Below are 17,372 nucleotides of genomic sequence, written 5' to 3' on the forward strand. Positions count from 1 at the left end.
ATCAGATATAAAACAGTTACACTACAAGCAGTCTGGGAGCATATACTTAATATAAAATGCACAAATTTCCTCTCTGTTCTAAGGATTGGTATTTTAAAGGATGTGCAAAATTTAACACCTCACAAAACATACCTTAGTAACATGGAAAGAACCTTTTCATATGCATATATTTTTAGATTCTTACCTACTGTTGAACTTCTCTGGATGTTTTTCTCTCATAATATGGAATCTGTGGGCAATTGAAGCATCCTAACAGGAAAAAGAAAACCGTAAATCTATCATGACAGGAAAATTTTAAAACAGAAGACCAAAACTGTAAACAAGGCATATTCTTTCTAAGGTGTTTTGTGAACTGTCATTTTCAACAAGAGCAATACTCTTATCACTTAGAAAGCTCACAGGTACACTGTTCCAAGAATAGGGTATATCTGAACTTAATAATTTATTACATTTGTTACAGTCTCCATTATTCCTTTTTACAAATCAGACATGATATCTACGTTCAGAGAAAGTGTCTTCATCTTCCGTACAGGAAATATCATCCAGATCTGGTGAAGGTTTACAATGAGACCAGTCACACAATTCTTTCTTGTTGGAATACTAAATACAGTCTATGAAATCTATTCCTGTAGTAAAGGTGAGTGATAGATTCAGTAGAGTTACTTTATACACACATAGTTTGATATTAGCACATGGTCATTCAAAAGGTTTCTCTAAAATTTGGTAGAAAATGGGAATAAATGCCACGAGTTGTCCCATTTGCTATGTGTCAGGGAGTGAAATCATGTGGGGGAAAATGGATTTTTAATTAATTTTATTTTTTTAAAAATTAAAATGGACTTTTAAATTAAATATACTTTATCAAAATATTTCAAAATGTAGTAAATGATGCTAATAATACATTTAAATAATGTGTATGTGAAATGAAGTAGCTGTACAAAATACTTACGTGAGTATAAAAAATTAAAAAGAATCAAACCATTGTGGTGGTGGGAGTTGCTGAAAACAGAATATTTGGAACTGATGCGCTAGAACCAGTTTTCACAGTATTTTTATATCTTCTTTGAAGGTATGAAAAGAATGTTTTCTTAATCCCAGATAATGTAATATTTATTTCACACAGTAATCATTAAAAATTAAACTAGGAATCAAGAAAGTAAAAAGTTTTTTCATCTTAAAATATATGTATTAAATGAGGTGTGAGACTATGAAATCTACCAACTTTTCAGTCTTGTAGGAGATAGTAAACACAGAGAAATCAATTTGGATCGTGTTTTTATAATTATGTCTTAAAATGCTGCATATATAAGAATATAAATATAAGAAAAGTTAATTCAGTTAGTAAGAAATTTAAAGAATTACAGTTTCCATGTAAATAGTTTCACAAAAATTACAGATAAAACTATCACTGTAATCAACTATTATGTATAAGAACAAAAAATACATTATTTACCAACTTAAAAGATTATGGAAATACAAAACCTAAGAATTTGAGAGAAATATCAAATTCAGTACGAAGTCTATATCTAGCAACGTTTAAAATTATTTTCAAACAATTTGGGGGAAAACCAAAATTAAATACTTAAATTTTATCTTATTGCTGATTCCAAACATGACTAAAATATTTTGTTTAAAATAATTTTGATTTAAACAAATCAATATTAATATAAATCTCAAATAAGGAAGCAAGCATTCAGTGCAGATATATAGGTACTCAATAACTTTGAACATGGCTGCAACCCTTTATGACTAAAATAGTTTTTTATTTACTAGTATTTTAAACAGGGCATGCTCTGGAACAGACTGGTCAAACTTTCAGGTTTGGTTTATTAACTCTATACTTTGAAAAAATACATGTATGAATTTTAACATCATGTCTAAGATAAAATTGTTCAGATAGACTGATAACATTTAAATAAACTTTTAATATGAATAAAAAAGCAATAAATAAGTCACAATTTGGCGTACACGCTACTTACATAATCATGTAGCATAGTATAAAATTTTGGGGGAAAACTTGTGAGCATCAATGAATGTATTGACTCTATTGAAATATTCACTTTATTCATGATTTCATTATGCAGTTTCTAAAGATGTGCATAGTTTGTTGCTTTACGCACATCACAACATCATTTGTTTATTTTCCTACTGTCTTTAAGAATGGAATTATCTAACATTTGACAAGGAAATGACATCAAAAATCCCTGGTGAATGGTGTTAAGTCACAAAATGCCTTATTTTTCTGTCCTGTCATCCAAACTGTCACCTGAAACTTTCAGTGCTATATTCTCATACTGCACTCATCATTACTTCAGATTTATTTTTATGTGCAATGCAATCTTACAAGGCAAATATCCACAAGTATCCAGGTGATCCCACAGTTCTTGGAGAGAGATGAAATAAAGCTGACAGTAAACCCTGAGACATCACACTTCTAAACAAAGCCTGCCAGCTGAACTAAAATAATAACTCTGTTAACTTTAGAAAGACCCGTCATTCATACTTTATCCCAACATTAGATGTGCCAACAGTAGAAAAGTATATTTGTTAGCCAGTTCTATATGAAAAAGAAATAAAAGGACCAGTGTTGTGGTTAACTGTTAATTTTCTACACACTGAAGCAAAAGAAAAAGGCAGACTCAAGAAAAAATGAATAAAGGAGTAGTAGTATATTTGACAGAAACTAGGAAACACTAATGAAGGACTAACTGTCTAATGAATGAAATGAAAAGGCTAATGTGCTTACTCATGCATAACAAATGCAAGGCACAAACAAGCTAGGGATCAATGCCCACTGCAGATGGCAAACAGGCAGTTGCTTCCATGCAAGGTTGATTCGACCAAAATTTTTCCCTGCCTGAACATTTTCTGCCTCCAAAATGGACCAGCTAACTTACTGAGCTAAGAGGCAAAAAAAGTAACACACAAAGCTAATTTTGACAAGCACAAGACAAGACAGGTACTTGCCAGTCCAATTTCCTATAAAAATTGTTGAAAGGCCATTTTTATCAATGGAGACTGTAAACCAGAGTAGTATCTACACACAGATAAGCTCGAAAGTAGGGGAGCTGCTAAGGCTTCCTTCAGTCTATACTGCCCAACTGCTCTTTTGAACCCTTAACTGAAACCAATGAACTGAGTCCTTAGATTCCCTAGCACAGGGACCTCTTCCCAACCATAACTCCACGCTACAGGAAAATCTGAAATCAGCCCATGCAGGTAGCATGTTAGTAAAACAATCCTTTGCTTTAGGGGAAAACACAAAAAAAGAAAAATTACACTGAGTTTTCTGGTTTTCAAATGTCTATAATCTTCTCTTTGTTAAGATAGTAGCAAACAGACTAGTATAAATAAATGAAAAACAACCGGAAGAACTGAAAGTAGCAAGAACTTAAGAGTGGGTAGGAATGCAAGTTCTGTTTCCTAAGGGCTGCAGGAATTACCAGATGCCATCGCTAAATCCTGAGGAATAATCATTAAAAGTTTTGTATTTCTTGATAAGGAGAACAGAGGGTCTTTCATTGTGAGCTGTTTTGGCTACATTTGAAATAGGATTCATTTTAGCAGACTTCATTCAACCATTTCAAAAAGAGGCATCTAGCCTAACCTATTTAGAGTATACAAGTGTTGTTGGACCAACAGAGAATTAATTCCTTTTTGTGTCTCAAACTATATTAAAATCACCTAATAAACTACTCTGAGAAACAGAGCAATATCCATCTGCATGTTAAGTCGAATATTGTTTGCATATTCTCTCCTTAATATGCTGACCTTTCCTGGTACTTGATATCGTGGATGATCAGTAACATATGAGAAATGATTTTTGTATTTGATAATAAAACTGATGTAAAAAAGAAAACCCAGGACTCAGGAAATTAAACTCAACACTTCGTGATATTACCTAGCAAGGTAACAAGTGAACAGGTTTTTTTGAACAGTCATTTGACAGTCAAATAGTAGCCTATAATTAATAGCACAGGTGGGCATTATTTACTAATTTTTACTAATAAATTGATATGGATGCTAGCCCGAAATACAATTTTAAAGCAGTACTATACCTGAATTTAAATATTTTCCGTTTTTAGAAGTAACACACCACAAGTACACACAAACATGCCTAAAATTTGCAAGAGCTTTATTATTAATAATAATCTGCGAAGACACAATTCTGTCAGGCCTGTTGCAAGGTTTCACTGTAATATGAAACTAGCACCTTTCACTACACCCATGCTTCAGTCACAAAGCCTATTTTATACCCAAAGCATCGTAATATTTTTCACTGAAGCATCCAAGAACGCAGATTTTTTTTTTTAGGAACACTTCTGCATCAAAATCAATGCTGATGCATAAAGTAATGCTGAATACAGAGCATTTAAAGCAGAATTAAGTAACTAATTAGACAATTTTGTGTTTCTGAGAATGTTATATGAATATTTTGAGTTGTATGCTACTACTTTAAAACAATTCATTTCTTAAGATATACAATATTTTTAGTCATTTACATGTCATATACAATATACGACAATAGCCCAGATGACAATAATTTCTCTGAACTTTCATTTCATAGTATCACCAAGCTAATCTGAAAAAAAATACCACACCTTGTTCTGTTTCGTATGCCTCTGTAATTTAGATGTTTTCCACCCACTACTGCAGCACTTTGAAAGCAGAGATGAAGGAATGGGTGTTTGAAGAGCACAAAATGCAGTTTATCCCAGTTTAAATTCTAAAAAATTGTGAACAGACTCTTAAAAAACATACCTCTCTATGTCCCAAATATTCAACCTGGACATATGCCTGATGAACATGCAGACATATATACACCCTTAATTTGAACCTGTTCAGAGTCTGAAGTAGCTGGACTATCCATATATATCACTCAGGTTTGTTTTAAATCCTGACAGTGAAGATAAGATAGAGAACAGACAGAGCATATCTGAATCTACTCCTAGGAAATGGAAAAAATATTTTAATTGAACTAGGACATTTCTCAAAGTGACCTGCCAAGAAGAAAAGAAGCTTAAGTTGCTACACCTCTTTAATACCTTATGATTGACTTACACACATATATATTCATCTTTTTAATGGGTATTAGCATTACCGGAAAGCAATCTGAAGCAGTCTTTTCAGAGGAGTAACCTTATACATTGTGAATAACCTTATAGAAAGATTAATGCATTTAATATATGTCTATCTATAAGCTTGCTGTGATTAAAATTTCCATTAAATAATAATTTTTATGCTGGTGAACAAACAAATGACCAATGTGCATCTTCTTTGGGTATAAATGGTCTGATTATTTTTTTTCTAAGATGCTTCTTTAATTAAGGCTTAATGGATCCACAAGGCTAGGAAGCTTAAGGGATAATTCAGCAACCTGTAATCTTTGGATCAGAATGCAAATCTAACCTGAACAACCAGTTAGCTCACATCATTTATTAATCTGAAACAGTACAAATGTACAAAAAATATCATTGAAAAAGATTAAGAAAAGTTTGCTGTAGTGGTTTAAGACTAAAAATTATTTTCTAGATAAAAATTCTTACGATTACGCATTTCACTTTCTGCACGTACACACAAAAAGCAAAAATCATAGATACATCCTTTGTTTTAATATTTCCCACCCCATAATAAACGACAGTCTCAGATAAGCAAATAATATGGTTAGTACTGAACCATTCAATGACCAAGTCTAGAAAAAGGTACTCAAGAAGCTTCAGGTCCTGCCTTGTTTGAATCAACCTGTCATTTCGTATTTGACTCCTAGGTATTTTTGATCAAATTACATGTATTAACCTGAAAGACAAAGTAAGAGATCTTCTGAAACATCTTCATTATTACCTTAGTTTTTGGTGAAACAGTAGTTACTATAGTCATCTTAGTTTCTATTGATACTCTGATTATACTGATACTCTACTGATACTCTCAGTATATCTGAGAAAGGTGATAGCTTGAGAAGGTCAGAGCAAGAAGAGTTCAAGTTCTTTTTAATACAGCTTTACTAAAAGATAATTCACTTTCTTCAGGAAAAAAAGAATATCTGAGAAATTTGTGTTCTTGGTTTTCCAAGAAAAACACAGAAACTGTCAAGATAATGCTATCCATTTTGTAAGTGATATTCTTGACAGCCAGCTCTCTGATGGTCATGTTTAATTACATTTCAGCGTTATATGTATTACTAAGTCAAGTGACAGTTCATATTTTAAATACTCATTTAAATAGGTAATATCTCTAAACCCAGGATGAAACCACAGTATTGAAAAATGATAGGCAAAAGACCAGAGGATGGTATATCTGGAAATTGTAACAAAACATTTGGAACAGGCCTTCAAATGTAAGCATATTTCCTCTCACTTTTCATTTGAAGTCAGATCTTTATTATTTCTGACACTATATATACATAATTTGGTACTAGAAATATTTCACACAGACACAAAGTAGAAGCCATTTCCCAGGAAAAGATGTGTTTGTGAAAAAACAACAACCCACTCCTATGTTCTGTGTATGTATAACTTTATAACTTGGACATGCACGCAAATTGACTCATCAGAATTTACTATCAATCGGTTCATATACGGTGATCACATGTCCCAGCTGTGTAGGGAACCAGTCCAGGGACTGCAAGTCCTATAAGACAAGCCTTTCTACCAGTATCTCAAGGACTTTCTTTGAGGAGCTATTTTGGTTTTTAGAAACTGACACTAAATTTCTATGTATCCATATCTTTAAGCCACTAATCAAATTCAAGGACTATCAAAGAAGACTAGGAGATAAGGTAGTTAGGTTATTATCAAACTACATGACCAAAACAAAGTGCACTCCATGACTCAATACAATGCAGAGGACATGTACCCTGTAAGATGAGCTCTGCTGAGGACACACTGTGTTACTGAGCACATCTTCCCTTCTTTATATTTGGTCATCCTAAATTTACTGTAACTAGAGAAGGGTTCTTCTAGATCCACGCTGAGTGCTTATGTGGTTACTAAAAAGAGAAGAAGAAAAGTGATCACATGGCAATTAGCCAACATAGCCATATAGACAGTATATTAAATATCTGTATATTAAAAAGATCTCTGTGGTAAACCTTTAGTACCATTTCTGATAACTGCTGATAGAGAACTATGTCAAAATTGTCCCAAATTATTCTGCGCAATGAGTTTAAGCATAACACAAGGACACAGCTCAGACTGAAAGTCAATATAAGCAATACAATGCAATGAAATTGGCTGTTGCTTTAGCTGTTCTTCAGAAACACACAGCAATGGCTCACAGATACCTTCAGTAAAATGCACAGCAAAAAAGTTTACAATAAGAGCCTGCCTAGCTTGAAACAAATGCCAAAATTCAAGTCCAGCACTTTTGCACTTCTGAGGAGAGAAAAGTGAGTAAATCATCCCCAAAAATCAATTACTAAGCATTTGTTGGTGAAATACTAATTATTGCCATCACACTAAAAACTTAATGTAAAGAAAAAGGCATATTTGGGATAAGGAGTAATTGCTTGTGCACCGCCTTGAATAATTAAACTCAGCTTATTTATGGTTTTCAATCACTGTCCTAATAAAGAACTCAAAACACCTAAACAAACAAAAAAACAAATCCTTTTGGGTATTTTCATTTTGAACTTTGATTAAGTTGGCATTAGAGCAGTATTCTCAGGGGATAATTTAGGCCCTTTAGGCACCTAAACCGGCAAGATAATCTCTCTATCCTCACAGTATGCTCAACAGTAAGAACAAAGCTCTTTGGAAAGGTTCTTCCAAAACTCATGTAGACATGCTTCTGTTCTGAATCATCATTTGGAAATCTTTTGTTATTAATCATACAAGAACCTGAATGCATCTAGCTTCTTAACTTTAAGAAGCTTTGTCTGAAATGCAACAGTTTGAGCAGTCCTCTGAAATCTTCAGTGGCGTTCAAGCCAAATCTTGTATCACCACCCATTTTATATGCTCATTTGCTTGATAGGGATCAAATAATAAATGTTCACCTGACTTTCCCTTAGCAACTTCCCGTAACTTGTTAGTCAAAACCTTGGCAACAATGCTTTATAATTTTAATACATATTTATGTTATTCATTTGTTTCCATAGCAGATACTTATTTTTATAAAAAGTATGCAAACCACTGAAACATCTCTCATTGATTTACACTCTGAAAGAATATTTTTCTCTTAATTGAAAAAGGTCACTGTTTTCCTCATTCATTATGTTTCCAATTTGAAATTTAAATTTTTGCATTAGAATATTGTTTATTATCTTCCCTATCGGACAAACAAATATTAATTTATAAAAAAAACAACATATCCATAAATTAGGGCTAGATGTTAGATTATTTAGCTACAGATGTTCTCTCTTTCTCCATTGATTCACGACAAACTTTTTAAGATCCTCTCCCTCACATCTTTTATACAGCCTCTTTCCTCTTTCTTTATAGGCCTAAAATCAACTTTCTTGACTTTTTCTTAATATCTGCATTTGTTTTTGTGTTGAACCAATCAAAACATTTTCTGAATCCTACTTTATTTTCTTGTTTCTGTTTTCACCTGAGTTATTTCTAACTAAGCAGACATATGGCTATCAGATACAGGTTCTCTTCATCTCTTCGTAACTCAGACTTTCATTTTAAAGTGTTCTTCATTTGTGTTAAACTTCTTCCTTGGAAAGATTTCAGGATTGCCCTTTTCACCTTTTCTAACTGCATTATCATTGACATTCTTCACCTTCACCATCTTTTCCATTTGACTTGTAGTAAATGAGCCAAACTTCCGGCTTTTTCTGTACTAATAAAAGGAGAGTTAACTTGTATGTTCTACATTATTTGATAAGCAGTTCTTTACCACTAACTCTCACTTTCAGGAATTTTTCCCAGAATCTTCTCCCAGAACTTCCCTCTGGGAATTTTTCAGGACCAGTGTCAGTGCCCTATTCTTCTATTCCACTCCTCTAATTTTTTTCCTGAGTTGATAAATTCACCACAACTTGTCTGCTTTGCAGGAGAAGGAGAGCCCCTCCCAATACCACTGGCCTGCATATTCCAAGCGAGTACCTCCAGTGATGACGAAGTGACAAGTTCAGAGAGTCTGTGGATGATTAAGATATTTGTTCATTTTATTCAGCCTGAGTGTTACGGCTAAAAAACCACCTTCCTCAGATTTACTCTTTCCCCTATCTCCAAATCTACCTGGGTTATAAAGCTAGACATTCAGATGTGAGACTCACCTATCAACCATGTACTGGCCTAGAGGTCTTTGTTTTAATTTGGGATTTCAATTCCCCCTATCCCCCCAAAATACTGTTCATTCAATACTGCGTGTATGATTACTATATTAATTTTCCCCTTCACTTTTGCTGCTTAGCTTTTTATTCGTATATTTAATTTCTGTAGCCTGCTATTTAAACACTTGTTGCAAAATATCTGGAATGGCAGAACAAGATGTTTTCTCTTACGGAATTTAGGATTGCTTAGGCTCAAATGCTGCTGGTCCAGAAGCACAGTTAACTCAAGCACAGTCTTTATTTTTTTTTGAGTTATGGCTCTCCACAATTTTACATAGCAAATCCTTTATGAAGTCTTAATCTTACCTACATCATAAGCTTCTTGTTAAGTGAGCAGCTCTAGAATACTCCAATATGGAAAGAAAAACAAGTCCTCACTGCCAAATGCCTGATGCAACTTCTAAATGACTACATAGCAAGTCTATGGAAGTGCCATGTCCTGAGGGCAAACTCTTTTGTCCACAGTTTGAGTGGGTGATAGTTGCAAGGATTTTTTTGTCCTTTGGCCTTCAGTTCTTGCCATCATTTGGTGATATATCTTGGTTTGCAGTACTGATAAAGTCTATAAGCTTTCTAATTCCCACACGGGCTTCTACAGAGGTTCCTTCAAGCTTTCTTCTTTCTTTTTCCTCTATCGATGTAGGCCACATCCTTGGACTAGAAAGCATTTGGGATTCAGTTCAGACCCTAAGGGTCTGTCAAAGTATAATTGCTGTTGTGGGAAGGCAACAACAGCAACTGAGTATCATGCTTGTAGGCCCTAGGTAATGTTGCCTTGGTGGGGGAGGAGTGAGAAGTATCCTCTCTTTTCAGGCCTTTAAGCATATTAAACATTTGTACAGTCTTTGAGAGTTTCCAAGAAGTAGCACAAGAGTCTAATGGAAGAATCTATACATGGCCTGGATCTCCTTAGTGCTCACAGCTAATGCAAAAGAGCCAGACTATCTTACAGCAGAGCAAGGTTGTAGAGAACATGGCAGAAGAGTTTTGCATCAAACTGAGACAAGCCTATTTAATAGGTAGTTTGAAAATAACTGGGCAACTGAGAAGCCTGCAAGAATTATGAGCTAGATTCAAATAAGTTACTCATGCCAAGCCTACCCCCACCAGAGCGGTTTCTCTGAGTATCTAAAAGGGTATTGCAGAAATAGAATGAAATTTATCTTTTTCATAAAGGTACTAGACTGAAAAGATCAGACTCTATAATCATCTTGATCACACACTGGTTTTACTGATACTGTTACTCAAATCTGTAATTTTAAAGATGAATGCATACTAGTTTTCATACACAGTGTTAAGTGGTCAGATCCCTTCCTGGAGTGCAAAACTCAGTCACATACCACATGGCAATGACCAATATTTCAATCAAAAAATAGGGGGTTAACATTCTCTGAAATATGCCTGCTATCACAAAACCTTAATATAATTAGTTCATATAAACAGTGTTTAATATCAATTGCTCTCAAGTTAAATAAAGCATAGGCTCTGCAGTAATGCCTACCTGAAATACAAACTAGACTAAAAAGTGGAATTAGATGTCATCTTACTGCACATTTAGGGGCTGAAAAAGGTATTCTGTATGAATAATATGATCCTGTATTCAAAAAAAAACATAAAACATGCTATGGCTTGTAAAATGAAAACCCTTTTCTGAACTTAGTATTTGGATATATGGAAAAGTGTTAAAATATGTCCAAATATGAACACGTGTTTATGGTAGGTGCAGTCAAATTTTGCAAAATTGATTCACATATATTATCCTTCCGAAACAGATCAAGCTGTGTATCAAGCAGATACAGCTGCTTAAATAATTTAGGTATGTAAAACATTTTACAGAGATGACCTACCCAGCGTACAGCACACAGTTATGCAGTACCTATTTTTGTAGTCTCTGGACATTAAAAAGCTTTGAGGTTAAATGTATTCATTTATTCCACAGAGAGTTTCTATTATGTGGTATAAAGGTGGTATAAAGGGAATAAGTCACAGGTTATTATCAGAATGTTGATACTTATGGACAACAAAAATTTGTTCTTTATTGTACTAAAGGCACTAATAATTTAGAACTGTAAACATTTTTTAACAAAATTAACATGCAGTTAAAATTGGTTTCAGCTGAACAGGGAAAAACATTCAGCAACTTTAGAAAGCACCAATTCTGTATTTCACTATTGGTTTATGCAATACTATTTCACTATTGAGCAATCTTACAGCAGAATAAAAAATATGATTCTTGATGTGGTCAGAAACCCTGTAAACTGCACTAAAGCTCTTTGTTATGATTTCACACATACAGAATTTTGAACCCAAGAAATAAAAATGTCCAAATTGCTTTCGAAGTGCTGCACTGATCCTTCAAAGAGGGCTAAATAAATGTTTTTGTTGCCTTTTACATGTCATAGATCCAAGTATGCAGAAGACTAGCAAAAAAGTCTAGAGAAGTTTATGAGAACTCCTTAAATTTTCTAGCAAAAAATCTTCCACCTCCCAAGTGTGGACTTGTATAATGCTTTTTGCCTAACCATCTGGACACTCAGTGCGTCATGGTTGTTTAGCAACTTACGGCTTTCATGGTAGCTTTGAATATATTATACCAGTATCCTATTCTCAGTCTCAAATTGTTTGGGAGGATTCTATATCTGCATAAAAACTCCTTGCATAAGTCTCATTTACTCAGGATTTCCAAGACAGATGAGGTTTTCCAGAAGGGTAAGTTGTTTACACTAAATACTGGGATACAATTCCCCAAATTAATTATCTAGTTTACAGAGTTACTCCCCACACAATCAAACTAAGGGTGCAGCAAGCTGTAGTGAAGAGGCAGGAACAAGCAGAGTGAGAAAATAAATTCTTTAGTTTCTTTCTTCTCTGAGCCAGTATACCTTAAAATAATGCTCTTAGTTTGAAATGAGCCATGGAATATGGAGCCACATATATGCAAGAGAGGTATTACAGGTACACAGAAATGGCAAACTACACTTTTATCTGCATGTATACCACAGTTTTAAGACATGAATAGAAAGCTTTGTCGTTTTGAAAATCTGCTGATATGGTGATTTCAGCTCCTGCAGATCAACTCAGGAGACAACTAAAGTATGTGGTCAAAGTCCATAAAATTTCTTTGCAAACAACAGTTTCTCTGAACTGCAGGCCAGACAGTTATGTGTTAAACACGTTTTACAGATGGAGAACCACAGTGTTTTTGGATAATAATAACAACTCAATTTGCTTCACGAGACAGAAGTTTTAAAAAAATCTTTGGTCTAAATGAAAGCATAGTCAAATCACTCTTCAACTTTTTACTTTATAAACTAACAACTCAGTAGGCTGAAAGCTGCTCCTAGACTTTTATAAATTTGCAAATCAAAGAACACCTGTTCGTAAAGTGCTGCTTTGCTCAGCTACTTAAATAATGTAATCAATACTAAATGACAAGCCAGTATTCCCAAATTTGCTGCACAGTAAGCAGATGCTTGTCTTGCCAATGTTTGTAATAAGTAATCCTTGTAATTATAGCTAAGACAAATGTAGTTAATATTAACTTATACCTAAGCATAAATATCACATCCATGAGACATTAGAAGTTATCTAGGAGTAAGTATGTTTTAACGGTTATAACTATTTTGTATAATACTAGCATTAATAAGGATAATGTAAATCAGTTGAATTATACTTTTACTAGTGTTTTAGTTTTGCTAATGAACAATCAAAATCTACAAAAACTCACGCAATTTAAAGATCAGTGCAAACAAAATGTTTGGTAACTTTTGGAAAAGTCTGAAACCAGAATTTAATCTTTTAGTTTCAGTTATGCACATTGTATTCAAAGCCATTTCTTATCCAGATGAAATATACTATTGAGACACTCCTTTAAGGACAACTTGGAACATAACTGACATTTCTTTCTGACAAAATGAAAGTTGCAGTTCGAGCTGCCATGACTTTCCAAAGAAACGAATCCATGTCAACATTACCCAAAGGGATATTTCATAATAGTCTTCATTTATACATTATCTGTGACAAAAACACTGTTTCTGGAATAAGAAGCATTTTTTTGCCCTTAGTTTTCTTTCAGTAAAAATACTTACACTGTTTGAAATTACTAAAGTATCATCTACAGCAATTTCACTGTTATTGCACAAATTGTAAATTATGCTTTCTGAATTATGGATGAAATTTTTAAAAGGCTTCCATTTTTATAGTCTTTTGAAAGGACAATGAAATCTATAAAGAACCAAGATTACAATTTCAGCATTTAAAATCTACACAAAGTAATTCAAACAAATGTTATGACATTTAAGATAATGAAACCCTTCATTTATGCCAATGTGTCCTACTTCACATATAAGGAGTCAGAACAGATGTCCAAATACTGTAATGCCAGAAGAAAGTTAGGGCATATCTTGATTAATACTCTCAGAGCAGTCCATGGTGTCTCTTTAAAACTGGCATGCGTTACTTCAAAACATCTATTCAAAATCCATTCTAGGAAACACAGCTAGACAAAGTGTTCCCAAGACAAAAGGAAAACAATAAAGCTCTGTATAATCCTTTTAGCAATGTAAGCTGCATATTATCGACAGACCATTCATTGCAATCAACAAATGATTAATTGCAAATTTGTTGCTAAATTGACCACGAAAAAGACAAGCTTCAGGGTACCGTTAAAGAGGAAAAACTTATGTTAAAAATGATTGGAGACTTTTTGTAGTGAATTAATTCTAATCAATACTCTTGTTGACTACACAGTGGAATAATAACTTCCTTAAATAGTGTGTGTACCCATTATTGTAGACATTCAAATTAATATTTAACCTAATGCTTTGCTTTTTTTTTTCTTGTTTTGAAACAGTATTTTTCTAATTTCACCTTTGAGAACTACAGTCTACTATCAACTGCAACCTAAACCAGATTTTTACCAGGAACAAATTTCTAATATAACAGTAATGATGTTTATTTAGACTATTTACATGAAAGTCTTTTTTTTTTAATTAATCTCTCTTGGCCTGGATGAAATACTAGGCGCCTTTAAGCATATCTACTTTACAAAATTTTGGCAACTATGCAATCATTCAGTATTGCGCAAAGGTGTGATTTCAGATTTTCCTGGCTGTGCCATTTTCCTCCTATTGTAGACACAGTCATATAACTAAAAGTTAACTTTTTAATGACACAGATAATTTCATTTCTGTGAGGGTCAATATACTACTGCAAAATAGGTTTTGCTGGTGGTTTGTGTTTTTTTTTTCTTTTATATTTTTTCATTGTAATATTACAGAAACATTTTGCTAAGAGAATCTATTGGATAGCTTATACTATGCCTTATAGGTTGATTTTTTTTGAAGAGGGGGAGGAAGAAGAAATGTTTTCTAGGCACTAGAAATCTTTTTCTTCTACTTCGTAACTATTCCTGCAATGTATATTAAAAACCCCACAAATATATATATACACACACAACAAAGAAACAAATTTGAAAAGATTCAAGTTTGTCTGACTCAAAAGAAAATGATAAATTTATCTAAAAAGCACAAACAGACAAGCTAAGGTCACAGTTCAGAGCTGAAAGTCAAGCTGTTGACAAGCTGATACTAGTTTTTAAATGTCTAAGCAGGACAAATTTTTTCCACATTAAGATTTCTGCATTAAAGATTATTGAAATATTGTTTTCTTTGAAGAACTTAGATTACATAAAGAATCCACAATACATAGCTTTCAGATGCTTAGCCCAAGAGTAGAACTCAAACCCCAGAATTATACCCAAAGCTATATATAACCATGTATTTCAAAACTTGACTCAAAATCCAGTATGTTTTATTAGTCAATGTCATGGTTTGATGTGGAGGGGGTGGGGGTTCTGGTGGCAGGAGAGGGGTTTTGCTCCCTGTGACCTCCCCGGTTTTGGAACCGGGTTAGGCTTAGTTCTGGCCACCAGATCAGACTGCCATCCCCCTCGGGGTTGAGCCAATAGGGCGCCTCTGCGAATTGCCCTATTTAAGTCAGGACAAAGGAACCGAAAAAGGTGCTTTGCCCAGGAGCGAGCAGAGAAGGGAGGAGGGCACTGCCCCCACTCCCTGGCTCCCGGCCAGGCAGCTGCCTGCGTCGGGCCGGCGCCACCCACGGAGAATGGCGGCGGCGGAGCCAGCTGGGGAACTCGGGGGCACCCCACTCCCAGGGTGCCCACTGGGCTGAGTTCACCTGGAGAGGACTGAGATCTGAGAGAAACAGCTGCATCGACAGCAGGTCAGTGAGAATGGAGCAGGAGGAGGTGTGCCGGAGCCGAGTTTCCCCTGCGGCTGGTGGTGAGATAGCAGGCGGCCCCCCTGCAACCAGGACGGCCTCGGTGGAGTAGAGACCCACTCGCAGCCTGAGGGGGTCAGAAGATTCCTGAGCCTGAGGATGGTCGTGTTGGGGTGCACGGCAAGGCAGAGAGGCATCTGGAGTCTGCGTGACAACCCACGCTGGAGCGAGTGGCTACAACTCCCTAAGTATCCAAGACTGTGGTAAAGCCCACACTGGGGCAATCTGTGGGGAAGGATTGCTTCCTGTGGGCTGGACTCACGTTGGAGAAGTTTGTGGATTTTTCCTCGTGGGTAGGGGATCCACTGGAGCAGGGGAAAAGGGTGTAAGGACTCCTCCTCCTTTAAGAGAGAAGCAGCAGTAACAGCACGGAATGAACTGACCTGCACTCCCCCAGTCTCTGCTCCCTGCGCTGCTGGAGGGGTGGGGGGTGTGAGGAGGAGGAAGGTGTCGTTTTTTTAAGATCTGGCTTTGTTTCTTGTTATCCTCTCACGTAACTGGTTTTGTTTCCCTTTGTCCTTTTAAGTAACCACCAATAAATTGTTTTGCTTTTAAGAAAGTCAAGTCTGTTTTGCCCAGGACCATGGTTGGTGGGTGCTCCCTCTGTTCTTGTCTCATCCCTCAGTCCCTTTATAATATTTTTCTCCTCTCCACTTTACTGGAGAAGGAGAGACTGTGAGAGTTTTAGTTGCTGGATCAGCCTAAAACCACGACAGTCAAATATATCTGGCCATATCACTATGTCCTTCTCTTCACTGGAGCCTTCAGCAAAGTTCCTCCACTCACTCAGTACCCAGAGACCCGCAAGGAAGTACTAACATCTATTTTTTAAAAGAGCTTAGCAGAGCTTATTAAATAACTCCTTCTAGTCCAGTCTCATTTCCTTTTGGTGTTAAAACTGGATTCTTGAGGCAAAATTTAGAAAGACAAGTATGAAGTGATACTTCCTCAGCATACTGTCTCAGCCTCCAAAAATTTTTTGGCTTAGAAAATGGGCTGACAGAGATCTGAATTTCAGCAAAAGCATCTGGGGTGGAATAATGTAACAATACAAGCTGATGCTGACTGTCTGGGAAACCAATCTGCAGAAAAGGATCCAGGGGTCCTTGTGGACAGTAAGTTTAACATGAGTCACCAGTGCGTCCCTGCAGCAAAGGCAGACAACAGTACCCTGGGTTCTATCAGCAAGAGTGAATCCACTGTGCCCAGGGCGGTGATCCTTACCCTCTGTTCAGTGCTTGTGAGACCACATTTCAAGTACTGTCTAGTCTTGGGCTTCCCATTACTAGAAAGACATGAACATACCAGAACATGTGCAGCAGAAGGCCATCAAACTGCTCAGGGGCTGCAGCACAGGTCCTGTGAGTAGAGGATGAAGCAACTGGACTGAGGGTGGTGAGGCACTGGAACAAGTTGCCCAGAAAAGTTGTGGATACCCCATCCCTGGAAGTGTTCAAGGCCAGGTTGGATGAGGTGTTGAGCAACCTGGTGTAGTGGAGGGTGTCCTTGCCCATGGCAGGGGGGTTGGAACTAGATGATCTTTGAGGTCCCTTCCAACCCAAACCATTCTATGATTCTATGATTCTTCAGCCTCAAAGAAAGCTGCTAATAGGAGACTTTATTGCTGTGTACAACTACCTCATCACAGAATGAGAAAAGACAGCCAGACTCTTGTCAGAGGTGCACAGTAATAGGATGAAAGGCAACAAGACACGAGTCAAATGCTGCCCAGAAAGGTTATGGAATCTCCATTCTTGGAGGTGAAAAGATTCAATTTGGTAATTCCCTGTAAAAA

General features: G+C 35.8%; 1 protein-coding gene across 8 annotated transcripts in view; it reads right to left on the reverse strand.

Moving 5' to 3' along the window:
* DGKB (diacylglycerol kinase beta) overlaps positions 1-17,372 on the reverse strand; it is a 331,421-nt gene that overhangs the window by 141,082 nt on the left and 172,967 nt on the right. For all 8 annotated transcript variants that reach the window (XM_086615217.1, XM_086615215.1, XM_086615214.1 and 5 more), the window contains one exon: positions 185-249. In XM_086615217.1, coding sequence (XP_086471343.1) covers positions 185-249 — 65 coding nt within the window. The remainder of the gene's footprint in view (positions 1-184; positions 250-17,372) is intronic.

This window comes from Tauraco erythrolophus, chromosome 7, assembly GCF_009769465.1.
Source record: "Tauraco erythrolophus isolate bTauEry1 chromosome 7, bTauEry1.pri, whole genome shotgun sequence".
NCBI lineage: Eukaryota > Metazoa > Chordata > Aves > Musophagiformes > Musophagidae > Tauraco > Tauraco erythrolophus.